The sequence below is a fragment of the Moschus berezovskii genome, chromosome 14 (assembly GCF_049115385.1).
Source record: "Moschus berezovskii isolate FMDL1 chromosome 14, NW_MosBer_1.0, whole genome shotgun sequence".
Taxonomy (NCBI): Eukaryota; Metazoa; Chordata; class Mammalia; order Artiodactyla; family Moschidae; genus Moschus; species Moschus berezovskii.
In genome coordinates, this window is record NC_142473.1 from 28,634,076 (window position 1) to 28,661,462 (window position 27,387).

At 51.6% G+C, this 27,387-nt stretch overlaps 1 protein-coding gene across 3 annotated transcripts in view; it reads left to right on the top strand.

Annotated features, from left to right (window-relative positions):
- Nucleotides 1–27,387, top strand: part of ZBTB16 (zinc finger and BTB domain containing 16) — a 207,445-nt gene that overhangs the window by 88,813 nt on the left and 91,245 nt on the right. For all 3 annotated transcript variants that reach the window (XM_055423048.2, XM_055423049.2, XM_055423050.2), the window contains exon 3: nt 10,721–10,818. In XM_055423048.2, the coding sequence (XP_055279023.1) occupies nt 10,721–10,818 (98 nt within the window). The remainder of the gene's footprint in view (nt 1–10,720; nt 10,819–27,387) is intronic.

A 27,387-nucleotide genomic window follows, 5' to 3' on the forward strand; every position in this document is an offset into this window, starting at 1 on the left:
CTCCTTCCCAGGCAGAGCACGAAGATTAAGGGGGAATCCGTAGCTTTTTGAAAGGGTTTTCCTAGAAATTGGCTATTTGTACTGGTTGAAAGCTTCATATGGGAGTGACAGAGCAAAAAGTGCTGCTCATCCGTAATCATAGTTCAATTCCCTTATAGGGCCTTTTGGGATCTGGAGAGAATATTTTGGGTTTATTTTTGTTTCCCTTGGGCTGACATCATCAAGCATGCCTCATGGTGCCCTGTTTTGGGTTTGGAAAAAAGCTCCGAAAAGCTATAAATCTTAAGGCATTTTACTCTTTTTCCTCTTCCCTTCTCTGAAAGCACAACTTTTCTGGTTTCTTGGGGAAAAAAAATTAATGAAAAACGAAAGAAAACTACAAAAGTGTGTATTGATCCCTTTCCCTCAGATCTTAACTGGCCCAGCTGTAATACCTTGCTTACATCTGCCAGGTTTTTGTGCAGTTTTGCAACATCTCCTTAATCCAGTGAGCATAAATAGAACATTTCAATCATATTTGGCTACCAGGAACTTCGCAGATAAGCATGCTAAGACCTTGTTGAAAGAAGACTGTATGAGATTGTGTGCGATAAGATCGTCCTAAAGCCTGGTGCACAAATGAAAAAGTTTTGTTCTTGGTGAAATTTGTTGATAGAGATATTTCAAATAAATGACTTGGGAGAACTTGGTGCTTTTAAAACAAAGGGCCGGTTACATAACAGCCAGAAGCCTGGGCCTCCTGGTGCTGGGCTGCCGCGAAGATCCTTCTTTGAGCAGTTGCTGCGGGGAGATTAGCGTGGCCTTTTGTCATTTTTGACGTTGTGTTTTAACACTCTGGGGCAGCCTTATCTGAAAGCACTGTACTTTGTGTGGTTATGCCGCGGGGAATGACATCGTCCTTCCTCATATTTTCAAGGCTCAGGACAACCCCTGCCACCACTCTTCAGTCAGCTCCAGGTTGGCCTTGATCCCGGGCCAAGGCAGAATGCATGGTTTTCTTTCCAAGAAGCCCAGGGAGGTCTTCTCTTTTGGACAACAGGGACAACTGTTCTATTTTTAAAATTTATCTTACTGACATATAGTTGATTTTCAACGTTGTGTTAACTTCTGTATAGAAAAATGATTCAGTTATACATGCATTGTTTGACATACTCATTGTCATTATGCTTTATCACAGGGTTTTGAATAGAGTTCTCTGCGCTATACAGTGGGACCTTTTTGTTCATCCATTCTGTATGTAATAGTTTACGTATGCAAATCCCAAACTCCCAGTTCACCCCTCTCCCTCTTCCCCCTTGACAACCACAGGTCTGTTTTCTGTATCTGTGTGTCTGTTTCTGTCTTATAGATAAGTTCATTTGTGTCATATTTTGGATTCCACATATAACTGATATCATATGGTATTTGTCACTTAGTGTGATAATATCTAGGTCCATTCATGTTGCTGCAGGTGGCATTATCTCATTCTTTTTTATGTCTGAGTAGTGTTCCATTGTGTGTGTGTGTATGTATATATCTTTATCTGTATCTATAGATCATATCTTCTTTATCCATTCATCTGTTGATGGACATTTAGGTATTTAGGTTGTTTCCATGTCTTGGCTGTTATGAATAGTGCTGCTTTGAACATTGGGTTGCATGTATCTTTTCAAATTATAGTTTTCTCTGGAATATATGCCCAGGAGTGGTACTGCTCGATCATATGGTAATTCTGTTTTTAATTTTCTGAAGACAAAATATTGTTTTCCATAGTAGCTGCACCAGTTCACATTCCCACTAACTGTGTAGGAGAGTTTCCTTTTCTCCACACCTTCTCCAGCATCTGTTAATTGTAGACTTTTCAATGATGATCATTCTGACTCTTTGTGAGGTGATACCTCATTGTAGTTTTGATTTGCATTTCTCTAATAATTACCGATGTTGAGCATCTTTTCATGTGCCTCTTGGCCATCTGTAGGGACAACTGTTCTTGTACTGGTGTGTGTGTGTGCGTGCGCGCGCATGTGTAGAAGGCAGTGGGGTTTTTTAACCTCTACGTTTTTTTCTCCTTGAATTCCCTTTCATATTTGTCTGTTCATTCAGCAAAGATGCACTGAGTCCCTCCTGTGTTCTGGGCTCAATGACAGAGATTGAAGGGACGTTACCGGTATGGACTTGTCACAAAGAAGATTGTAGTCTGGCCAGCACAGGCCCCTGTCAACCCTGCAGCCTTTTAATGTCATAAAAGGCTGATTGGAAAAGGCCTCAGAAATCATCTAACTCAATTCTTGCTTTTTTGCAAAGCTGCAGAGTGAAATCTGGAGAGGGTAAGTGATTTGACCAAGGTCGATGGCATGGTTCCTGGAAGAGCTAGAGTGAACACTGTGTCCCCCAACCCCTGTCCAGTTTTTCTGTTAATATGTGTGTTAGTTGCTCAGTCGTGTCCGACTCTTTGTGACCCCATGGACTATGGCCCACCGGGCTCCTCTGTCCGTGAAATTCTCCAGGCAAGAACACTGGAGTGGGTTGCCATTCCCTTCTCCAGAGGATCTTCCTGACCCAGGAATCAAACCTATGTCTCACTATGTCTCCTGCACGGGCAGGCAGGTCCTTTACTGCTAGTGGTCAAAATACCACACTTCTAATCTAGGTTTTTGAGAAAACATGCCTCTTTGAAAGGCTGTGAGACAACCAAATGGCCTCCATCTTCCATGGCCCATAGGCCTGATTCCCAGCAGAGGGACGCTTGCTGTCGGCCTGCCCCCCGTTTAGCAGCACAGTAGGTGTTAACTAGCATTCTGTTAGTTCTTGGTTGCTTTTTTTTAATCTGTTGTTTGAAATCCTTGCCTTTTATTGGTATATTTACTTTATGGCATACATAAAGAGCTGTATTAAAAAATAAATTGTGTTGTAAAAGCATTCGCTAATGTTTATTAATATTGACTAGTCAGAGAGCAACGAACTCTATTGCTAGAAGGATAATTTGCTGTAATACCAGCTAAGCGTTCACAGCTTGTCAAATGACTGTCTAATCTCAGCGTTTAAAGAAAGTGGGCAAAAGGACAATTTCCCTTATTTATGCCTTGAGAAAATGAACGTGACCCACTCCCTAGCCAAGATTAGAACTATACTTTCTTTTTCCCCCTGGGGGTACCAGGCCTCTTCTCTGAACCCAGGCAGTTCCAGGGCTGGCTTTCAGTGTCAGGTATCCCCTGGTCTAGGGGTGCTTGGCAGCTGCTTCAGTAGCTGTAGCCTCTCGAGGGTCTGCTCTGGCTATCTGCATTGGTGCTGAGGGATTGGAGGGAGAAATGGAGTCTTGGTTCCTGTCCTCCAGGAGCTTGTAGATCTGAAGAACTTACAAATGGCTTAGTCCAGAATTGTGGGCTCGATACCCCAAGAAAGTACATAAGGAAAATGACACTGGATGTGACTACTGACCCTTGGTAACTGAAATAGATCACTCACTATTGACAGCATTAAAAGATGTTCTTTGTGGTGGTTCAGTAGTTAAGATGTTGCACTCCCAGGGTGGTATCAATCCATGGCTGGGGAACTAAGATCTCGCATGCTGCATGGTATGGCCAAAAAAGGAGAGAGAGATGTCCCTTGAGAAGATACCCTGTCACCCTTAGAAAGTAGAGAACATTCTGTGAGCATCCCAGGTATCCTGTGGATGACCTGCTCTGGCTTAGGGTGGAGGCTGCTAGTGGAACAGTTCTGTTCAGCGTATTTTTTCCCCGCAGAAAGGCATGTGGAGCGAGAACAGGAGCCTGGACCATGTACAGAAACACCCTGCAGTCTCCCTAGAAGTTGCTTTTGGGAGTAAATCCCTCGTAACCCAATCGCTTTTCACTCATCTCTTCTTAAAGTTTAAGCCCAGAATGGTGTGCACTGTTTGGCCTTCCTCTTGGTGTTTGAATTGAAGGCAAGTGGACATTGAAGGCACATTGTGAATTTAATGGTCTGGGGAAGAAGAGTAAGCCTGTTGCTGAAGTGCATAAACTCTTTTCCTCTGTCAGTTCTGTTTCCACTCAGAGAGGTGAGGGAGGCCGGGGAGGTTCTCTTACCACTGGGTTTAAGGGCCATTTGCTGCTTTGCAGACTGAGAGCCTTGTCAGAGCTCCCAAAGGGACCCAGCTCACAAGGTGCCCATGTAGGGAGAAATGGCTGCCAGTCAGGGCCAATGGACAGGTCCTGCTCAAGAGGGGAGTGGGAGGTTTGCATAGGGCCCCCTTCCCATGGTCAGTAGAGAGCCTTAGGCAGTATTGACTCCCGGGAGGCAGCACGCTTTTGAGAGAAAGGGATCATTGAAACCATCGTCAGGAGCTGAGTCATAGAAACTTCTGTCTTGTCCTCATCTCTTCTGAGTACCCCTAGAAGCATTGTGTAGGTCAGGTTGATGGTCACGGGATCAGAAAGCAAAAGATCAAGCATTGGGCTGACTTTTGCACGTGGGGCAGCTCAGACCAAGTAGAGGGGTGAGTCGGAAGGACCTTCAGAGCTGCTGAAGCTAGAGTGTTGGTGGGAGCAGGGGGTGGAGTCGCGTAGGGTGAGAACAAAGACAGCATCATCCGATACAGGCCCTTCTAGGGTGGCTTCCCCTCTACAGCTTTTGTCAGACAGAGGTGAGTCGGTGGTTCCCCGACTCACTTAACCCTCAGGACAGATGTTAGTTTTCAGCGCTGGTGTGGGGTGACCAGCAAAGTCACAGGGCAGGCACTTTCACCTCCCCAGGAGTACAGCGACGAGGGACAGCCCTTGGGTTATTGGAACAGAATTCCCCACTTGCTGGTCTGTTCTCACTGCCATTTGTCTCCGGCAGAGGAGCTTGGGACGAAATGGAATATTGGCAGTGCTGGGCCTTGAAGCCCTCTCTCAGGCAAGCTGTGCTGCTGGCCCTGCTTCTAGCATTCTCCCCTTAGTCCTTATCTGTGTGGGATGAAGGAGGGCTGAGATTCTCCTGCAGGGCATAGATGCAGAGGGCGCCCCTTAGGGAGCAGCTGGTGTGGACCGCTGTCCCTGGAGGCTGGGCGGGTGAGGATGGCATCTAGCATCGGTCTCTCCCTGCTCCCACTTACTCTCCTGTTGTGTTCTAGTGGGGAGATGAAGACTCATCCCGAGGTGAGGTTGGTCTGAAGCTCAGGCTTTGTGCAGCTGTGATGTCACCACTGGCCTTCCACGCGTGGACTTCAGGGGCACAAGTGAAGGTCTGGCTGTGGGTTGGAGGTGCCCATGAAGCTCTTGTGCTTGGCACAGTGTTCAGATAAGAGGAGGCTGTCTGGAATTTCTCTGGCAGCACTGCACAGTCGCCTCTAAACTGCTGCTGCTGCTGCTGCTGCTAAGTCACTTCAGTCGTGCCCGACTCTGTGTGACCCCATAGACGGAAGCCCACCAGGCTCCCCCGTCCCTGGGATTCTCCAGGCAAGAACACTGGAGTGGGTTGCCATTTCCTTCTCCAATGTGTGAAAGTGGAAAGTGAAAAGTGAAAGTGAAGTCGCTCAGTCGTGTCCGACCCTTAGCGACCCCATAGACTGCAGCCTACCAGGCTCCTCCATCCATGGGATTTTCTAGGCAATAGTACTGGAGTGGCTTGCCATTGCCTTCTCCGCGCCTCTAAACTAGGCCCTACAAATAAAAGGAAAGCGAAGCAGGGCTTCTGCCATCACATAGTTAACAGTCTAAAGCAGATGAGTATGAACGTTCAGGCTCACAACAGCACGAAAGTGTTTTGAATGAGCATGCAGCTTGCTGACTTGGTTCTACTGGGCGAGAATTGTGTGGTTGAGAATCAGTGAGGAGTGTGTTGTTCCCTCCAGTTACCTGTTAAAAAGTTCGTCTTAGCTTACTTCTGATTTCTCATAATGATTCAGCTTGCTTGAGAAAATAGCTAGAAACCAGTTAGAGGTTAATTTTTTTTTGTCTTCTTGGACCAAATTGAAAATCTCTTACCTTCAGGGTGACTTTATCCAATGAGTCAGGTGTGGACGTGTTGGGGCAGCAGCAGGGGTGGGGAGCATCTGAGCCTGCTCCCCAAGAGTGGGTGGTGGGGCCCCGAAGCCTGTGGGGAAATGGACTCTCCGGCAACTGGAGTGTGGAGGTGCTTGGGCCATCTCGAACTGGGTTACACTCAAAACCGTGCTCGGTGCTCTTGCTTCTCAAAGAAGAGAGCGTGAAAACCTAGGCAGCAGGCGTCGAAAGGTGCAAAGATGTCCCGAGCTGTCCTCCTTTCCTGTGTTACAGTGGAGGCTGATGACCTCAGATGGCCACGAGCAGTGTGACCTTGTGAGAAGGCGTGGCCGGCCTGGGAAAATATAGGTGTGTGTGGTTCAGGAAGAAAGAGGCGGACGGACTTTCCATTTTCATCAAATACTTGGCAGCGGCACAGTGAGGGATGGAGGTGATGGGGGTTGTGGTCTAGAGCAGGAGTCCCCAGCCTCTGGGACCTAAGGCCTGATGATCTGAGGTGGAGCTGATGAAACCATAATAGGCATGAAGTGCACGATAGTTGTCACGCACTTGAATCATTGCCAAACCATTCCACCCACCCCGCCCCGTGGTCCCTGGGAAAATTCTCTACCAAGAAACAGGTCCCTGGTGCCAAAAATGTTGGGGACCACTGCTCTAGAGAGACAGACCCTGAGTTCTGACAATTTGTTCTTTTACTCTGGAAACCAGTTGGGACTCTGTTTCCATGTTGATCATTCCCACAGATGGTACCATTTAGAATCTATCGGTGACCCTTGCATACACTCAGATTCTTCTCTGCCATTTCCCTTTTCTTTGAATTAGCAGAGGTCGCTGCCTCGTTACACCCATCTCTTGGCGTCTAAGCAGTAACAGAGGAGATGGGCAAACCGGCTCTGGGCTCAGCTGAGCCCCGGGCCTGTGTGGTGCCTCCTTCTCTCTTCGGGACTTGGTGTGCTTTGACCTAGGCTCTCCGCCAGTGAGGCAGGACCTCGGTCCTCGTCCTCCACCTGGGATTGCTTGGACGCCACCCTCGGCACCTGTGTGGGGGCGCTGAGTTAGTGGGTCAGGAGCAGGGCAGTTTCCTTACCCCGAGGCTTGGGCAGGAGAGGACACCCGTGTCTCTGGAGGCTGGAAAGTGCATGGTGGCAGAATGGTTCCAAAGAAAGGCTGGTCATGGATTCTGGACGTTTCTTTCACTGCAAGATAGACTGCAAAGTGGGTAAAGGACGGAACTTAGGTCGTCTGGATTAGAAGGATTTAAAATGCATAGGTTTCTGGGAATGGGTGTCAGTTTTTTGCTTGGGTGGTCCTAGCCGGACCGCCTAGGTGTTTTGAGACATCACACAAATGGAATATGGCTCAGAGAGATAGTGTATATGTGCTCTCACTCACTCATGTCCGACTCTGTGTGACCCCGTGGACTCGAGCACACCAGAGTCCTCTGTCCATGGGATTCTCCAGGCAGGAATACTGGAGTGGGTTGCCATTCCATTCTCCAGGGGATCTTCCCAACCAGAGAGGTAATAATACCCCTCAGAGGAATCCCTTGGAGGCTGGATAAAAGGGTATGGGTAAGACTCCTGAATAATAAAAGTTTGACTCTATGAGACTCAGATGGTAAAGAATCTGCCTGCGATGCAGGAGACCTGGGTTCGATCCCTGGGTTGGGAAAATATCCTGGAGAAGGAAATGACAACCCCCTTTGGTATTCTTGCCTGAAGAAGTCCATGGACAGAGGAGCCTGGTGGGCTACAGTCCCTGGGGTTGCGAAGAGTGGACATGACCGAGCGACTTTGACTAGACATCATCCATCACTTTACAGGTGAAAAAAAAAAAACGTAGAGAGATGGTGACAGCAGGATTTGGCAAGGTTGTAAGGCAAGTTAATGACCAAGTTAGGACCAAAATCCAGGTCTTCTGGCTGCTCGCCTGCCATCCTTCCCTTCATCCTGCTCCCCCTGTAGTAGAGGGCAAGAGTATATCACCTTACACACCACGCCGTTCCTGTTGGTCAAGAAAGCCACTGACACCAGTGGCCAGGCAAGTCCATTGGCACCAAACAAGGCAATGGGGTAGCCCTGAAAGTGTTTGTTGGGGTGAGAGACTTGATCTGGAACCTGCAGGGGGAAGAAGCAGAAGCCCGAGGGTGGGGTCGGGGTGCTTTCCCGGTAGTGGCTGCTGACACCCAAGGCTCGGACACTCCAGTGTCCTTTGGGAAAGCCAACCCGAAAGGGTGTTGTCCTCCTCTTCCTCCTGACAGCCACCCCAGAGGGGGGCACCCCGGAAGCTAAGAAAGCATTAGTGCAGACAGACATGGAGATAAATGAGTCTGGAACCCGTGCTGAGCAGAGCATGAGCGTGTGTACTGGAGTCACCCGTGGGACCACCTGTGAACAAAGCCTTTGCTGCTTCATGGAGCAGCTCTTGGGAAAGCAAACCCCTGTCCTGCCTGGGCAAGTGGGAGGCACAGTCAGCTACCATGTGTGCACACGCATGGGTACACACACACAGGCACGCCTGGGTGCATCACACACGCACACACACACACACCTGCACGCCTGGATGCATCACACACGCACACACGCACACACACATGCACACACATGGCTGGGAGCATCACACACACATGCACACACACGCCTGGGGGCATCACACACACACACGCACGCCTGGGTGCATCACACACACACACACACACGCACGCCTGGGTGCATCACACACACATACACGCGCACACAAACGCCTGGGAGCATCACACATACACACACACGCATGCCTGGGTGCATCACACACACACACACACGCCTGGGAGCATCACACACACACACACGCCTGGGTGCATCACACACACACAAACGCACGCACCTCTGGGTGTATCACACACACACACACAACTGGGAGCATCACACACACACGCGCACACACACACACGCCTGGGTGCATATTTTAAAACCTGCTTTGCCCAGAATGCTATTAAGACATGTCCCAGTGCCCAGCATTGTGAAATATATTTGGAGTTGAGAATGTTCGGTGGAAATGTTCTGTACTATTTCTCAATTGGGATGGATCGGCCTCGGCCACGAACCAGATAACATGGGGGTGGGGTGCACGACCGTGTCACCGATGAGGGTGTGTGTACTTGTGATTGAGAAATCATGTGTTGTCTTTGGCACGCGGGTAAAGGGAAAGCAAGCAAACACAACTGTGATTGAGAAAGAGTTCTGCGAAGGGGCCTGGGCGTGATGGCCGACAGAAGCTGCACACACTGGACCCAGATACGGTCTTCAAGCCACCAGCCTGGGCTCATACTCACCCCGGGGCCCTCGGAGTGGTGACGTACTCTGGGCTCTCAGGGGACTTGGAAGGTGCTGGCAGTGGGTGGCTGGCCTGAGTGTCATGATCTGGGCACCACTGACTGGAATGTATGATCCTCCCCTCCTCACCTGCGTTTATCTAGTATCCTGTACCAGCAGCCCTCCAACCTTTGACTGTGGGCCTAACACATCAGCCTCCCAACTGCGATGGGTGGTTCACCTCAGAGTGCCCGCCTGCCGACCCACCGCCCTCGGCTCCTACCTCTGGCTGCAGTACCTGCCCGGTTCTCGGGGCTGAGGCCCCTGGGGAGGTGGTGGGCAAGGCAGGGGTGGATCCCATATCCGGCGGAGGCACAGAGAGGCCTGGGAAGGAGCGTGGGTGGAAGGAAAGGCAGAGTTCTGGGCCAGACGGCCCCCATGCCAGCCTGCAGCCGACTCTCTAGACCTTCCCCACTAGCTACCTGCCTTCCTACCTCTCACGGCTCCATCGCTGGCTCCTGCCTGAGCGGTGGGGTCCGGTGGGCAAGGACCAGGATCACAGGCTGGACCTGTGAACAGTGGTTACCAGGGCCCCCTGTCTTCCTGGGGTGCTGGGGTGATCATGGGTGACTGGCCCACCTCACATGGCAGTGACGGTAAAATGAGATAATGTGCGTGAAAGTACTTTGGAAAGCCAGCACCAACGGCTCCCACCTTCCTTTTATAGAATGATGTTACCTGGTTTCTTCAAGCCATTCTTTCCATCCGGGTTCAACCTCTTTTGGGAAGCAGAGGGAAAGCACGTCAAAAGCTGGGCCTTTGGGGAGGTTTTGTGTATTGGGGAGTGACTGTGGGTCTAAGAACACCTGGATACTCTCAGAAGAGCATCTGATGTCCCTGAAGGCCTCGGTTCACTAAGAACACTTACTCGGAGCCTGCTCTGTGCCCATCGCTGGGTGGGTGCTGGGCTATGAAAGACAGAGAAGGTACAGGGCGGCCCTCCGGGGACTGTGGTCTCCTGGGGGAGCCGGGGGCTCTCACAGGGCAGCGCAGCATGGGCTGTGCTCTGAGCCTGGTAAGCAGAGGCACCTCAGCCTGTGCGAATGGCCTATGCGAGTTTGACTGCGAAGGTTGTGTCTGTCTCACTGTCCTGGGGCTTCCTCCTTCCTCCCACCACAGTTGAATCTGACTTTTTCCCTTGGTCTCTGTGCCACGGGGTGAAGCACTAGGGCACGCCCTATCCTTGTAGCCCTTGGACAGGACCAGGTATAGATGCCGCCTCGGCAGCCGTCCATGGGAAAGGGGACTCTTGGCCACCTGTGGGATTGCGGCTGTGTCAGGGTCCACCTCAGATCCCATACCCTCTGTCTCCCTTCCTCCTGTCCACCTGCTAGAGGGGTGGCTGCGAATTTCCCCGGTCGGGGTGGGCCTGCTTTCTGTGCAACCAGAGCGGCAGCAACCTGTCTTTTTCCTTTCCTTCAGGAAACTGCACAGCGGGATGAAGACGTACGGCTGTGAGCTCTGCGGAAAGCGGTTCCTGGACAGTCTGCGACTGAGAATGCACTTACTGGCTCATTCAGGTAGGCACGGGTGCCCTGACCGGCCCAGCTGAGCATGGACACCCATCTCCTGCCTGCCTGCCTTTCCCCCACCCAGAGCGTGAATATCCCCGCTGCCAGCGGGCCTTGGTCTGCCCTGTCCCGTGGATGCTCCCTCCAGGCTGCTGAAGTGAGAAGTCCATCCTGACCACATGACCGTCTGGATGGGCCCATCCTCTGGCCTCCTGGGCTTCCTGGGGCATCGTGGGTACCCAGTGCCCTGTGTGATCCACCTTCCCAAGCAGACTGAAGTTTCATTAGCAGAATAGTTGTGGAATTAGGTTCTCGCTGTCTAATGAATCTGACTATTGGGTTCACATTATACAGGAGCCTTTAATTAAATAGATATAGAAAGGTTGGAGCACAAAGCTAGTTACAGCGTGCTGTCTTTTGCAAGTTAATTTTAATCCAATTCTGGTGGGGTCGACTCTGCGGCTGCTGGTGTTTTCGCTCGTGTTTGGGCAAAGCTTCTCTGCCCCATGAGGCGTGAAGGGAGGAGAAGCAAGCAGGCAGTGTGCATGGTGTACTCGGTGGAGGGGCGGATACAGCAGGTCCAAGGCTGCTGCCTCTAGGCCAAGGGGGTTGCCTGGGTTCAGTGGGAGAGGCCGCCACACTTCCCTGCTGGGGCCAGTGCTCTTTTCCCTCTGATTTCCTTGCCTTTCGGCCCTGGAGTCACGTTTTCGGGGAGAAGAGCTGTCTTCTCAGCTGGCCTTAGTCTCTCCCATCTTGTCCGCACTCAGCATCTGCTGTCCTTTTCCATGCTGTCTCCCTCACGGGGCCCTCCAGGCAGTTGGCAGTTCGGTGTTTGTAAAGTGAGTCTGGACTTTGGGGTTGGCCAGATCCCCATCTCTGTGACCTCAGGCAGGTTTGTCTTCTGAGCCCCAGTTTCTGTATCTGTCAAGGGCAAGCCGTTGCTAACTCCTATCAGTTAGGTACCAGGATGTATGATGAAGGCATCGTACCCCTCTTAACCTACCGCTGGTGCTTAATAGATGTCGACGGCTCCCACCTTCCCCCTTTGCCTTGGTTCTGAAGCTGTCGTCCTGGAGCGTTGCCACCGTCATGCTCCTGGAGGACAGTCCGAACGTCTGTGGTCTGTCCTCACTGTCTTCATCGCCTTGGTCGTGCTGCTGGGAGCTTTACGTGCATCTGCTCGCGCTGCCTTCCTGCACAGCCATGTGCCTCTGCGATGTGTGGGCTGCTGCCCCTCTCGCAGGCCTTCATGGCCCTACACCAAGTGCTCTAACTCCTTCCCATTCTTCCCTCTTCCAGATCCAGGAACTGGGCCCCGCCAGGCAGCCGGGTGTGTCTGTGTCCGCCCTCTCCCTGTGTCTTTGTGTTCCTTTCCTCCTTCCCCTGGGGCCTCCCGTCCCCACACTTGGCCCCGGGGCACCATCCTCCTCCCCCATCTGCCCCACGCTGGCCCGGAGTCCTCCGAGTCCAGGCCTTGTTGCGCTGGGCATCAGGCTGGGTACCCGTGCCCTTTCTGAGTTTCCTTTTGCAGCCTGCACCTGCAGTCTTCTTGCTCCCCTTCTCTTGGCAGATTGTTCAGGGTTTAGTGAGGGGTCCCGTGAGCTGTCTGCCCACGGGTTGGCCACCCTCCCTGGTCTTCCGATTCATTTGTTCCCTGCTTCTTGGCGCCCGTGTTGGTCTCGGTGTCGCGTGCTGTCGGGCCCGTCCACGCGGGTGGCGCAGCCTGCGGATAAGGCTTCCTCGCACACTGTCACTCAGCCCAGTAAGCTCCCGTGGTCCTTACTGTTTCCTGGAGCCTAGGGTGCTAGCCATACTCGTGTGCTGGTCGGTGTGCTCTGGTGCCGGTGTGCCAACCAGCACAGCTTGCTCATCGAGCTCTGTGACTTTGTTTACCCCATCGCTGTGCGTGGAATAACCCGTCCCCAGTCTTCCCAGGTCTTCCAAGGTCTCTGGAATGATCCCATCCTTGACTGTCCCCTACCTCCAGGCAGAAGCAATTAAGCCTTCTTCTCAAGTCTGTATTTCTTTATCTGAAGCTGTCTCTGGGTACAGTCTTTCTTCTCTGTATTATTTTTATTAATGGAATTGCCAGTCAGGATTAGAAATTTGGGCATCTTCCTCCTAACCATGTGACCCTGGGCAAGAAATGTAAACCATCTGAACCTCTGAACGCAAGGCTCCATTAGATACTCAGCATTCTGCCCGGCACATGATAGGTTCTCAGGAAATGTAACTTCCCTTTTCCTCAGTTTTCCCCTAATAGACGGGAATAAGCTCCTTGGGGACAGGGTCTGTCCCCATGACATGCAGCACGTTACCTGACACAGTGCTGGAGTCTATAGGTACTGGTTCAATGGATTACTACAGCCTGGGAAGCTGGGCGACTTAGGAAAGCTCCAATCTCTCACTGGGTCTCTCCTGCAATAGAAAGAGTTTAGACTGCGTCCCTGGGATTCACTGCAGGGCGCTGGCTACGTGCGAGTTAGCTGAGGCCTCTGTTGGGAACCCAGTTCTTCAGGAGTCTGGGTGGGGTGGGTGGAGTGGCAGAAAGAGGAGGAGCCGCTTACACACATTCAGAGGGGGTTCAGGGTCTCCAGGTCCGGCAAAGATGAGTAATGTGCCACCCCGTGACTGAGTGCTGGTCAAGGTCCCACATCTCGTGCATACCCTGGGGCTATTTTCCTAGGTTTTCCTCTCTGTCCCTGGAGTCTGTGCAAATGATGTGTCCCTCTGAAATTCACTTGCCACTGCTCTTGTAAAAGAGGGTTTGGTGATGGGGGAGGTCATAGCAGGGCCTTAGTTCGCCCTTGCAGATAGCTCAGAGCTTGCTTTGACTCTGCTTTTTCTCTTCTGTTTTTTCTTTCTCTGGCCCCACATACCTCTCACCCTTGTGTCAGGATGGCTTGAGAAGAAAACAGCAACAAGGCCTTCGTGAGGCTAGGTCTCGAATTGTTCATCCCCTCTCTTTAAACAGCAAAGGCCCTCAGGCCTCTAGAGAGACCTGGCTGTGTCGGGGAGGTGGGGTGGGAGGGCCGGGCCGGGATGCCAGGTCTTCTCCCAGATTCCGGTAGCAGAAGTTGTACTTTCCTCATTCCAATTCCTCCCCCCAGTTGCATGATAACAGAACTATGTGCGGTCTTCGAGATGTTTAATTAGATGACATGAGATTTTCTTGCCGCTCTGTTTCGAAGGCTCCGTGCAGGGAGCAGACAGCCAGGATGGCCCCTGAGCATCTGGGGGGCTACCCCCGCCTTAGAGGAGCTCACCAGGGGCTGCAGCAGCAGTGTGGAGTGACACAGAGCTAGAGTTGCCCTGGGGACCATGTTTTCAAAAGAGGGCAGGCGTGGGGAAAAGGGGGTCTGGGCTCTGGGTCGAGGTCAGGGAGCTCCTGACTTCCCCTGAAGGCCATCTTTGCCCCGAAAAGGCTCATCCCCATTGCGTCTCCTTGGAGCTGCACAGGCTCACTTCCTCGCAGGCTCTGCGTGCGCCGCCCCACCCCCTCTTGGCCAGCGTGGCCGGTGTTTGTTATTGTAGTTCTGGCGCTGGGCCAGGCCTGGCTGGGCGCCAGCCTTGTGGGTACAGTGTGTACAGTGAGTGCTGAGCCAAGTTTGTCATCATACACGATTAATTTTTTTTTTCTCATCTGGTAGGGGTGGGGTGAAGGAGGAGGCAAGAAGGAGTTTCTCCAGTGCTTGAGAACGGGCCTCACTGAATTCTGCGGAGATATTATTTCTGAAAAGATAAAGCGCTCTGGCTCACCCTTCCTCCCCAGCGTTCCTCTTTCTCGAATTATCTTGCTCCTCTCCTCTGCGTTTCCCTACCCGAGGAAATCAGCCTGTGTGAGATCGACGCTGTGAGGTCTTATTTTCAGTGACTGGAATACCAGATTTATACTCCTAAATCAGTTTGCATTGTGTTGAAATTGACAATTTGTTTAATTAGAAGTTTGCCCTGTAGGAGGCCCTTCTTAGAGACAATTCTTTCTCTCTCTCTTTCTCTTTTCTTTTTTCTTTTTTAAGATCCTAAATGGTGGTAGTGAATGTTCAGTTTAATTGAAGTTTTGATTTCGATTTGAATGCGTTAACTAACCAAGCGTTTGTGAGTTATACCTGATGATAACAATAAGTTTAAATTAACAAACAATAACCTAACTCATTCAGTAATGAGATTGATCTGGCAAGACCCTGCGTTCTCAGAGGTGGTTTGGAGATCAGGAGGGTTTGAGCACTGAGAAAGAGATTTGGGGTGAGAAGAGTGACCACTGGAGTGCTTTGCAAAGCTGCTCGTTGTGGAACGTGAATCCCAGGTGGAGGGAACAGGGGAAGGGTCCCAGCCCCCGTGTGCACCCAGATCGCTCTGAAGTCTCCCACCCAGTCCTTTGCTGCCCCTTCCGTTGTGGGGGCATCTGTGACCCGCTGTGTCTTTGCCACTCCTGTTCTCTCTTAAGAGAACGTCCTCGCTCTGGGATGTCCATGCAGAAACCACAGACTCGGGCGATGACTCGAGTTGATCTTGCGATGTGCTGGGGTAAGGTTTCCCGTTAGGCAGTGTTTCCCACAGCTTGGCCTAACGTTCTGGTGGATTATAACTGAGCACACCCAGCTCTGCTCGCCCCTATTTTTTGCCTTGGCTGCATACTATTTAGAGGCTCGCATATTTCTGTGGCCTGCTTCTATTCTGGGAGTGTCGTTCATTTTTGGATCCAACAGATGCTTCAGGCTCTGTGTACTTAACCCTGGAGAACAGGCACCACCCCTGCCCTCTAGGTGCTTACGTCTAGTAGGAAGGATGTCTGATACTGTGAAGTTATGGTAAAAGAAGGTGATATGTGCAGACCGCTAAGAAAGAGTTCTAAGAGGCATTCAGAAGAGGAAGGGGGCTCCTGGAGAAGGTGGTAGAATGGATTTCTGAGAGGACCTGATGGGGGCAGCCCATGCCTCCTGGGGTGATGCACAGCGTAGCTGGGGAGTACAGGCTGGGCATGGGGCGGCAGTGGGCCAAGATTGCAGGGGCCTTGAGTTGGAAAGTGAGTTGCACTTTACCTAGGGCACTCAGAAACCACTGGAAGATTGGATAAGACAGGGACACTTTTATTCCCCTGGAACAGAAAGGACTGTTGGTCTTTTTGACGTACCCTAGACTGGAGTATAGGGTTCATAAGACTCTTATTGGAAATGGTGCGACTGACAGACGGTCCTGAGGCATGGCTGGAGTGTGGTGTGGCCTGTGCCTCTTGCACTGGTTGGGGGCATGCAGCCTTTCTTTGGGAGTCCCGTCTGCATGTTCCCTCCTCCTTGCCCTTCTCCAGGCTCTGTGAGCCATGGCTGTTGAGGACCACCCCGACAGCAGATTCTTCCCCATAGTTAGAAGCACCAGGAAAAGAGCATGGTCTTCGGCCGACAGATTTTCTGATTGAAGCAGCAGCATGGTGTGGCCGGGAGTATCATCTGGGGCTGGCAGGGAAAAGGGCAGGTGGGGTTGGGTCAGAAACGCAATTGTTTCCTCTCTTGCTTTCCCCTGTCCTGATCGGATGGAAGTCACAAAATTTTATGAGATGTCAAAGATCTGTGGATTGTGTAGTTGGCCTCTTTTTTTTTTTTTTTTTCTCTTGGGAACCACTAACATTTGGGGATTCTGGGTCTTTCTTTGCAAAGACAGAGAATGTGGGGAGGGGGCAAAGGAGCTGTGACTGTGAGGTGGAGCTTATGAACCAGTCCCACACTGATGATGGAGAGGCATCTTAGGATGCAAAGATGGCTGCTCGGGACCTGCAGTTTCTCCTGACCTTGCATTCCCTGTCCTGTCTTTCTCTTCTCTCCTCCCAGATTACCCATCTTCTAGGAGTATGAGAACGGGGTTGTCTAGGCGGCTCTGAACCCAGGGTCCATTTGCTCCCTCTCTGCTCGCTCCCTTCTGCTCTTGGCTTTCTGCCATCGGGGTAAAAGCAGGAGATAACCAAGAAGAGACTTCCCAGGTCCTGGATCTGCATAGGTGGGCCCGATCGAGGGTTAAGCTGGGGTATGAGTGGCTCAGAGACCGCCTTTGCCTTCCCTTTGGTCGAGGGGGGCGCAGGGACAAGAAGAAGCCACTTTCCCCGGCTCTGTCTCCAGCACGCTCCTCTCTCTCCCTCCCTGCTCTGAATCTGGCCTGCTTCCCGAACTTTTTCCCAGAGTGGTGTCGTCACTGGCCTGCCGGCAGGTCTGGATGTTCTGCCAGCATTCCAGAGAGTTTATGATCACTTGCAGATGTGCCTCCAAGAACACACTGTACCCAAAGCAGAAATTAATGCAGGCTTGACTGCCGTCCAAGCCCATACACGGGAGAGAGGAAAAAGAAAACAAAAACTGTTTAATGCTGTTTATAAATTATACACTGGCTGGTGAAAAATACATTTCTTCCCCCCTCCTCCTCCCTGCCCCTTGCTGCCCCCCACCCCCGCCCCTTCTCCTTTTCTGCCTCAAGAGCCTAAACAGAGACCAGAAGAATATGGTTTTGCCTTTTAGCTCCTGTTTTGGCTGGGTTCCGAAACCCCACTGCTGATTCACAGCCAGGGTATTTTTCCCCTTTACCTGATGAAATATACTGATTTTTCCAGCCCAGATGGGGTGTTTTTGGTTTTGTTTTCTTTTTTTTTTTTTGGCCAGGGATGTTGTTTACAGCAAGTGGCAGTTCCTGTGGTGGCATTGGGTGCGATGGTGGCCCTGGGGTAGATAAAGCCCCACCATCTCCCCACTGTAGTGCTGCTGGAAGTGTGTGCCTGGGTCCCCCAGATGTCACGTCGGGCCAGCTGAACAGAGAAAGTTCAGAAAGTTCATGGCAGGTCATTGTATTAAACAGTGTTTTCACCACTTCCCTCCCTCCCTTTCACCTGCAGCCCCTGTGTGAAAAAAGGGGTTCCCGTAGCGCCCCCCCAAACACACACCCGTCTCTCCCTCCATATGGTGCCTTAGCAGGGGTTTGGGAAGCGCATGCATCTACCCCTCTGGAGCCCAGCCTCTCCCCCTATGCTCGAGTCCCCCCGTCCCAATTTATTCTATAAATTCGTTTCCACATTATGTCTATCCATTTACATGGCTTTTGTGTTTTTTAATACCGCTAATGTTTATCATTTGCCCAACAGGCTCGACAGATTTTGCTTCCTGTAGAGCATCGAGGCTTTAGAGCCCCCTCGTTGCTAAGTAGCAGCCTCCCTGTACTGTAATGGGTTGATTTTGTATTCTGTTCAGCGCTGTATCTTATTTTTGTATGCAAGACAAAGTGTTTTGATGGAGGACGATTGCGGCAGTGTCTGGAGGCTGTTTGGAGTTTTATGGGCTGTACAGTACACTGTGTGCTCTCCGAACAGAACACAGGCTGTTGAATTTTGGATTGGATTTGTCATTTTTCCCCCCTCGGAGAGGAGCCTGTCAGATAGAACATTACTTTAAGGGTGGAGGGAAGAAAGTGGAAATTATGTAATAACCTTCTTTCTCTCTCTGTTTCACTGCGTGTGTGTGTATCTCTCTCTCTGATTTTTCTATCCCCAAATAGGGTGGTTTCTACCCCCCACCCCACCCCCAACACACACTCCCTTTCGTGCCATCTGATTCTGTCGAGTGAGATAATGACGTGCGTATCAGGAAATGATGGCCCTCGAGAGATGGATGCCGGGACATCTCGTCTGTCTGTCTGTCTGTTCTCCTGTTCTGTCCATCCCCCTCCCTTGCTCCTACCGCCCTGCCGCTTTCTGGGCTGCCTTGCCGGCCCTTGTTTTTGTCTGGGGCTGGCTGGCTGGTGGGGTTGCAGGGGAGGATGTTGGTGAGGAATCCGCCCAAAGGTGATGGCATGTTCTTACTTCCGGGGTTCGTTTCACCTTCGCGGGTGTGCACCCTGCCCGGGTTGCTGGATGGTCCTCCACTGCCCTCTTCGCCCTCAGCCCTTGCTCCTTGCTCTCTTCCCAGGCTGTCCTGGGTCCCAGTGTCCAGGGCTGTGCCCGAGAGACCAGCTGCCACCAGGCCGAGGCGCGATGGTTGTCTCTGCCAGCTGTCCTTCTCCCTGTGGTCTTCTGCGCTCTCTCTGATAGCAGGTGTTTATTTTTCAGCTCTGCCCTTCTCCTCGCTTCCGTTTCTCCCCCCATCTCCTTTCACCGCACTTCGTCTCTTTGTCTCTGTTTTTGCGTGTGTGTTGGGCTCAGCCTTTTCTCAGCGCTCCTGTGCATCTCCTAGCTTCCTTCTTATGTCTGCATTAGACTTGGTCTCCTGCCATGCAGGGGAGGCCTTTGCTGTCTCACAAAGTTCGAAGGTTTTATCATTGGGAAGTTGAGGGTGGTTGGGGTGTGGAATAAATTGTTACTCTGACCCGGAAGGCCTGGGGAGGACTCCAGAGTGCTCCTGGCACCTTAGCCTTGTGTGTTCCTGCCCCATACCTCTCGGGGACCAGAGTGGGACTTCTCTGGCTTGGTTCCTGCTTTTCCTAGGTCCCTGGATGTTGCCTTATGTTGAACTGAGTGTGGGCGAGTGGATGAGCAGGGTTAGGTCTGGTAAGATCCTTGTTGGACTTTACTGCTAAAAAAAGTGCATCTTGCTGGCACCGTGCTCCCAGAGGTCTGTACCATGCCCCTGAAGGCAGAGCCCACTGGGCACCTGGGAGTGTGCTTACCCTCACAAATGTGGCCTGGCAGAATACCGGCACACAGAAGGCTTTTGATGCAGGTTTGTTGAATAAGGGATAATACCCTGTTTCTAAAGAGTTTGTACTTCAGGGTGCAGATCTGGGTTTGGTGACACTTCTACAATTTGGGCTCCCCTCTCTCAGAAAAAGATGATGAATATAAAATGTTATAGCCCCCCCGCCCCGAGGAATGGACCCATGCAGTGGCGGGGGTGGGGTAGGGGTTGTTGCTGAAGCTTCTGCTTTTTGAACTTCAGAAAGAAGGGGCCTTGCTACATACCTTGAGAAGCCACCAGTTGGGGTCTCCGGAGTTGGAGTGACTGGGGAGATTCAAATTTAAGGATAGGATGGTGACATCTGCTGTGCTCTGGGGACCCTGGGCTTCCCAGGTGGCGCTAGTGGTAAAGAACCCGGCTGCCAGTGCAGGAGACATAAGAGATGCAGGTTCAATTCCTGGGTTGGAAAGATCGCCTGGAGAAGGAAATGACAACCCACTCCAGTGTTCTTGCCTGGAGAATCCCCATGGACAGAGGAGCCTGGCGAGCTACAGTCCACGGGGTTGCAAAGAGTCGGACATGACTGAAGTGACTTAGCGTGCATGCTGGGGACCCTCAGAACGTGGGGGCAGCCATGTTTGCAGGCCTCAGGTTTGCATTCTGCAAGGGGCAGGACAGATTCTCCTGCCTTTGGTAAACTGCCACTGGTCCCAGCGGACCTGGTGGACACCTCTGTATTTCAGTGCCCTCTTCTCAGTGAGCCTGGTCGGAAGCTGCAGACTAACCCTAAATCCCATCTCACCCAGAGCTGCCGGCTAGATCAGTGTACGCGGTAGTATCCTGCCTCCACCCTGGGCTTCAGTGACTCTCAACCAAGGAACGTGGGAGCCGCCCCTTTCTTTGCTGCTCCATCTGCCTGGACCACGTGTGACTGGAGCAAAGCACTGGTCCTTTCATGGTCTGTGCATGTATGTGTGTGTGTGTCTTGGAGAGGAACCAGGAAGGTGAGTGGCCCTGGAGGTGATGAGAAGTGTACCTTGAGGTCTAGGAGTCTATTCTGCTGTGCTTTCAGACTCATCCATTAATTAGGGTCGGGGCAGAAGTAGGATTGGACCATCTTTCGGGAAGGACACTCCTTACGTCTTGAAAGGTGTGGAAAAGCTACAGTTATGTTCCCCGTAATGAGGGCAGCTCTGTGTGTGTGTGCGAGTGCATGTTTGTGTGTGCACACATAAGAAAAGGAGATTAAGAAGAAGCGTTTACATGAAATACTCAAAATTGTTCCTTTGCTATAATGGCTCCGCACAGACCATTACCTTGCAGATTTAAAAACTAAACGAGCTCATCATATCTAGTGACTTCCCTCGACATTCATGCCTGATTGCAAAGCCTGCGTTACCTTTGAATTTCTACTTCGTTGTTTGTTATTAATTCTCAGATATGGGTAGTATGTTTCCCTCTCTTGGATTCTACCATGGACATGTTGGTTTGGTGTGATGAATGGAAATGTTTCTCAACAGGATCCCACTCAAGAACCTTTTCATTTTAAAAAATTGTATTGGAGTATAGTTGCATTACAGTGTTAAGAACCTTTTCATTTTAAAATATTGTATTGGAGTATAGTTGCCTTACAGTGTTGCGTTGTTTTCTTCTGTACAGCAAAGTGAATCAGCCATACATATCCAGCAGTCTTCAATCTTTTTGGCTTCAGGGACCCATTTTGTGGAAGACAGTTTTTCCACCATTGGAGGTGAGGTGGATGGTTTCAGGATGATTCAAGCGTGTTACATTTATTGTGAGCTTTATTATTATTACATCAGCTCCACCTCAGATCATCAAGCCTTAGATCCCAGAGGCTGGGGGCCCCTTCAAATATATGTCCACTCTTTTTTTGGATTTCCTTGCCATTTAGGTCCCCACAGTACCAAATAGAGTTCCTTGTGTTATGCGGTAGGTTCTCAAGAAGCTTTTCATTTAAAAAATAGCCCCGTGATCTCTAGGATGGGGCCTAGAGTTTCCGAGGAATCCAGTGGGCTGAGGTGGTACTTTGGGCTGAGAGGTTGACTTTGGAGGGGGCAGGAGTTTTTACATGTTTTAATTTAATAACTTGGGTTTCCTGTGCAGGGTTCTGCGTTCCATGCAGTACTCCTGCATTTTCATAACTGTCTCTTCCACTTTGGGCAGCGGAAGGGAGGGAAGGAATAACAGCGGCAGTATTCTGTGGGCAAAGGAAGAAACAAGAGAATGGGGCAGAGAACAGGCTAAATTTAAAATTGTAATTGGCTGACTTCCACTGGCTTGCGGGTGTTTTAATGACTCATAATAACTTCATTTAAAACCAGCTGAGCAGAAAATAGATTGGAGAGGAGCCTCGGGCCATTATGGATTTGTTTTTTTTGACAAGCTCGGTGTTCGGCAGCCAGGAAGGCTCTCAGAGAGGGCTTGGCTGTGTTCGCTCCCTCTCTCTCTCTGAGGGTTGGTGGTCTGCCCGGGAGAGATTGTATAGAAACCCAGGACTGCTTTTTTTTTTTTTCACCCTCCCTATTTTTTTTTAAACTGATTAAAAATAGACGCCTTGAGGTATTATTTTAGCATCAGTACATTTTTTTTTTAACTTTTGATGTGGTAAATGGAACATAAATAAAATTGTTTTTGAAATTACCGAATTAATTAGGTAGTAAAGCCACTACAATGCATACATTTCCTTTGCCGGTTGCCCTGATCCATATTTGGGGGGTGTTCCCCTTTTTTCTCAATCCCCCACTTTTTTCTCCCTGGCCCCCCCAGCCCCACCTTCCTCTCCATGCTGACCCTCCCTTTGAATGGCAAGGCTCTTTTATCATCCCGGCTGTGACAGCTAAGTGATTTTTCTTTTTTTTAAGATCTGTAGGATTTTGACAGGATTGGTTCCGTCCTGCTATCCAGTCGGCTCGAGGAAGCACGAGTTTTGGGAATTGCCAGAAACGGCGCTAACCTGCCTTTAGCCGTTTTTAAACAGATCCTGCCTGCTTCCCGGGCGTGGAACAGTGCCAGTGGGCCAGTGATTTTTTCCTTTTCTCTTTTTAAAGTCAGCCGGCTTAGCCACGGGCTGCGTTGGTCTGGGCAGGACGTGAGGGCGCCCCCCCACCCCGATCTAATTGCTCATGGCCATTTATCTGTTCCCTCTTATGGCACCTGTCACCTTATTTGTGTCATCACTGTTTGCTTGTCCTTTTTCGCCTACCAGACTCTTGAGCTTCTTTAGAACATGTCTCCCATACTACCTAGCATAGCGACCTGCAAGGTGGGTATACCTCAGTTGCTTGCTGAATGGACTAGTGGGTGAGTGGACGCGTGCGTGTGGCGAGGCGGGGCACACCCCCAAAGCGCTGCCCTGCATCCTGCCAGCCCTGGGGGTCAGCCGGCTGGACGGGGAGACAGGAGCGGAGGCAGGATCTTATCTGGGGCGTCCTCCATGGCCTCCCCACAGCCCGACACCCAGCAGACCCTCAGGAAATCCTGTTGAATAGATGAATGGCTCCGGATGCACCGCTGGGCGGAGGGGAGGAGAAAGAAATCCTTCCAGAACATGTATTGGATGCCTGCTGTGTTCCAGACCTGGTGCTTGGCGTTCTGCATGTCCGAACTCACTTATCTAACACTGACCTTGGAGGGTAGTTATTCTGATGCTACTGTACAGGTGAGGACACTAGAGTGTCCTTAAAGAGCTGGAGTGACTCATGGAAGGTCACGTAGCCAGGAGTGGCGAAGCTAGATTGCTCGCCAGGGCTCTCTGCCCTCCACACCCCCATACCTCACTGTGGTGCTGGCCCAAGGGCTTGCTTTCTTGTTTGTAAAGATAACCAGGGTCTCAGTGACTGGGGGGCCAAGACAGGAAAAGCCTGGCCCTGTCCCTGGGGGTCCTGGGGGTAGGAGGGTGTCACTGGCTCTTGCTTGGGGGCCTTGCCCCTGGGCCACCAGGAGCAGGGGTGCAGCTCATGAGCGTCTTCCTGCTCTTCCCGAGTCTCGAGTCTCTTGTGTTCATTTGTGGATGCTGCGGTGGCCCCTGTCCATCCCCCTGCAGTGCAGTGGACAGGGTGGTTCTGGGAGCCTTGCTAAGGGGTCTGTGGTTGAGGATGTGGTCCTCCCACCCGGGTGAGAGCTTGGCGGTGTCCTTTGCCCATTCCTTCTTCCTACCGCCGTCCCACACAGAGAGGAGTGTCAGGACCAGAGTTCTGTAGCCGGTGGTCTCCCTTGCAGGGAGACCCAGTGGGGTGCTCTGCCACTGAGCGGAGGCCCTCTGCCCTGTGATGCCGAATCAAGAGTGAAGGAGGTAGCTGGCCATCGCCACACGTGGGAGCTGTGATAACGGGGTGTGATGACTCGGGGCTCCTCAGACTTTCCGTCTTGGGAGTGAGACTTGCTGCAGGAAGGTCCCTGCCTCCCTGGTGTTTCAGATTCTGTTCAGTGGAGCTGGACCACTTGGCATGAGGCTCCTTCCGTCTGTTCTCCAGCAACCTCATCTTCCCCAGGCACGCGCTGGAGATGCTGGAGCCTTCTCTGGGGACCAAAACATCAACCAAATAGGAACCAGATGGTGACGCTTGGGGCAGCAGAGAAGCCTCAGTGACTATTCTGGGTCACTAGAAGTGGCTCTCTTTGCAGGGGTGGGTGGGGTGGGTGGAAATTATCTGTGAATGAGTTCATCAGTTAGCTGATGGCCAGGGAGGGCCCACCGATGCAGCGGCCGGCAGGACAGACAGAAGGGCTGCAGTCAGGGACCTCACCTGCCAGGGGCCATTGGTCTGGCGGAGAGGGTAGTGTGAGACCCAAGCAAGGCTGGGTGTGCCCCCATCCCCGCAAACAGGAAAGAGTGAGTGTGTCAGTGTACAAAAGGGAGAAGTCCCAAGGACCGGGGTGATGAGGCAGGAGGTTCCTGGGATTTTGATGGACTGTCTCCTGCTGGAGTGTCCATGTGGAGCCATGAGGTGGGCAGTGGATCTGTGTCTCTGGACAAGAGGAAAGCAAGAGCTTCTGTGAGCAACAGCCAGCCGGGCAGCTGTCTTGTCTCCTCCTTCTCTTCATAGCAGTCTTGAAGAGACTTTAAAGCCCAGCTTCTCATACTGGAGAATCCTCAAGAGTTCTAAGGATGTTATGACCCACCCTGGGCTGTGGGTTGAGAACAACTGCGTTAAAAATGAAAAGCTGGCACTTCACGCAGTCTCTCCGTTGCACGGTGTCCACGGAATAAGCACACATGTGAACCAGGGCTTTCAGATTGGACACAGATCCGGAGTGTTCTGTGTTTCTCATGCAAGACTAGATGACCCCCAGAATACGTCATGAGTGTCCAGGCTCCACGAAGCCCAGGCTCAGAACACATACCTTAGAGGGCTGCACCTCTGAGTTGAAGGACAGACTTGGAGCCCTGGAGGGTCCAGTGGAAGGGAGAGGAATTCCTTAGGCTGAGGCCCCCAGGCCCCAGCCTCCTTCCCAGACCCCTGCCTATGTGTCTCTTGGAGGTGAAGATCGGTGCTTCTTCCCTGGGGCCCTCTCCTCATTCATCCTGACAGAGACATCTCTTCTAGACTTCTCCCTGGCCTTTCACACGATCCTTCCTCCTCCCTACTAACCATCCTATTTTGATTGGAATTTTTTTGCTTGCCCGGGAAAGGAGAAAAAAAAAGAACACGAAGTTCTAAACTTTTCATTAGGTAGTTGGGATAAGAAGTCTTCTGGGGTAGTCGGATTAGAGCTTGGTGGTTCTCACTGACTATTACAAGCTAATTGAGTGCCAGGAGCTCATTGGCGGTTGCAATGAGCATTTTGCTGGAGTAATTATGCAAAGGCCACTGTCGTTGTCAGTAACAAGGTAACTCCAGGTAAGGAGAGAACTCGCTGAAACTTTTGATTTGCTGGAATCCTCCTCATTTTATTTCTTCATTAAGATGAGCCCAGGAGAGATAGAGGTCTGGAGACCAGCTCTTCTGAGAGGCTGCTGCTCACTGGGGATTTCTGCGTGAACGTCCCTGCCCTGAAGGCGTGGTCGCTTTGTGAGGGCCTGTTAGGAGCCATCCTGCACACCTGGCCCCTGATGGGCCCGGTGTACGTGGACTGAAATTTGGGGTCCAGAGTCAGATGCTCTGGGATACAGGCTGGAGAGGAATGAGGGCAAACATAGGGAGCCTGGGGACAGCTGACCAGGGTCAGGGGGCCTCACAGGCCAGCATCTAATTTGCTGATGTGTGCGCTGAGAGCATGCCTGACGGCAGGTAACGAGGCTGGCATCGTGCCCTCTGTCTCAACTGGGATCTGTCTCGGGTGGGCAAGGTATGGGCCTGCATAAATGTGGTCTTTTCTGTCCCAGAGAATTCTTTCTGGTAAAACTGCCTTAGATAAGCTATACCCTCCCTGGTGCCGCATCCCCCGCCAGAGTTGTAATCAGGAGGTTGTGGTCTGAACCTGCCACCTGCAGGCCTGGGCTAAGTGGCTTGGGGAGGACTTGTCAGCACCCTTTGGCAGGGGGCCTGGGGCCTTGCCAAGCTGACCTTGTCCTCTGGGTGGTCCTGCCCAGCCTCTGGCCCACCGTCCATCTGCATTGAGTCATGCCCCTCAGAGGACAGCGTGTAGCTTCCAGATATAGTCCCCGCCCTCCAGGGGGACAGGGAGGGTCATTGTTACAGAGCTCTCCGTCTTTCTGATGCTGCGTGACCCATGTGGCTTTCTTCCCTCCCTTCTCAGCCTGGCGCAGCCTAGAATTCTGCTCTGCGAGCAAATGTAGAGCTATTTTTTTTTTAAGTATGTGGTCCATCCATTTTCTTCTCTTTTCCATCTCCCACTTCAGTTTTCAGGACACTGCCTTCACTCTCTGGCCTGGACTGTCTTCTTCCTCCATCTCACGGTTATAAATTTGTCCCAGTCAGAGGCTGGCTGCATCTAGGCAGGAATGCGTTGTTTGGTTAAATTGTAAAATTAGCTAGGAAAGTTAATGAGGCATTCCGCCTCTGCCTTCCGAAGAGCAGAAAGTTTATGGAGGTGCCTCGAGTCCCTTGCCTAGGAGGGAGAGAAAGAAAGGAGGGAGTGGGCCAGGAATGTGGAATAGCCTTGTCCAAGTGGGCCTGCGGGCCTGGGACCCGGCTGTGGCCTGTTTAGCAGGGAGGGTCCTGAGAAGCCGTCCCTCCAAGCTTCAGCTTTGGGACAGCCTCCATTAGCCGCTGCGAACCACATGGACTCCCTCCCTCTTGTCTGAGGACTCCAAGGCCACACACCTGCCTATGGTTAGCTGTTTTAGTGCCACGTTCCTTTTTTGTGGTTGTGCAAGGCTGAAGAGTCAAAGACCAAACACTTCGTCTTCGAGGGGACACAGCAGAAGGGGGAAAGCCCAACGTGACAGTTAAAATGGTGACTGACGTTTACAGAGACCCAACAGGTGCCCGTTACTATGCCAGACGCTTGAATTCGTCATCTCCTGTGATCCCCACAAGATCCCTGGGACAGCCTCCATTATTATGTCCACTTTATGGATGAGGAAACTGAGTTTACTTGCCCAGGATCAGTCAGCGAGGAAGAGGCAGCGTGGGTTTATAAATGCAGGTCTGCCTGCCTCCCGTGCCCCTGGTCTTAACCCTGGAGGCAAAAATCATTTCCAGTTCCTTTCTGGGCTGTCTGCTTTACCCAGCCCCTAGCTCACGTGGCACAGACTGCAAGCTTGCAATAACTCCCCCTGAAATTTTGGACGTCACGGTCTGAACGGTGCCTGCCGAAGAGCTGCCCACAGCCTATCCTCTGCAATCACCACATGCTCAGGTCCTCTAGCGACTCGGGACAAACCCGACAAACCCTCCAGTTTTCAAGCGGCAGTTCTCTGTCACTTTAGTTGTCAGATGCATTTTCATAAGAGTTAACAGGAGACACGGTTACCCCGCTTGGACCTTTTGCATGAGATCAGCCAGAA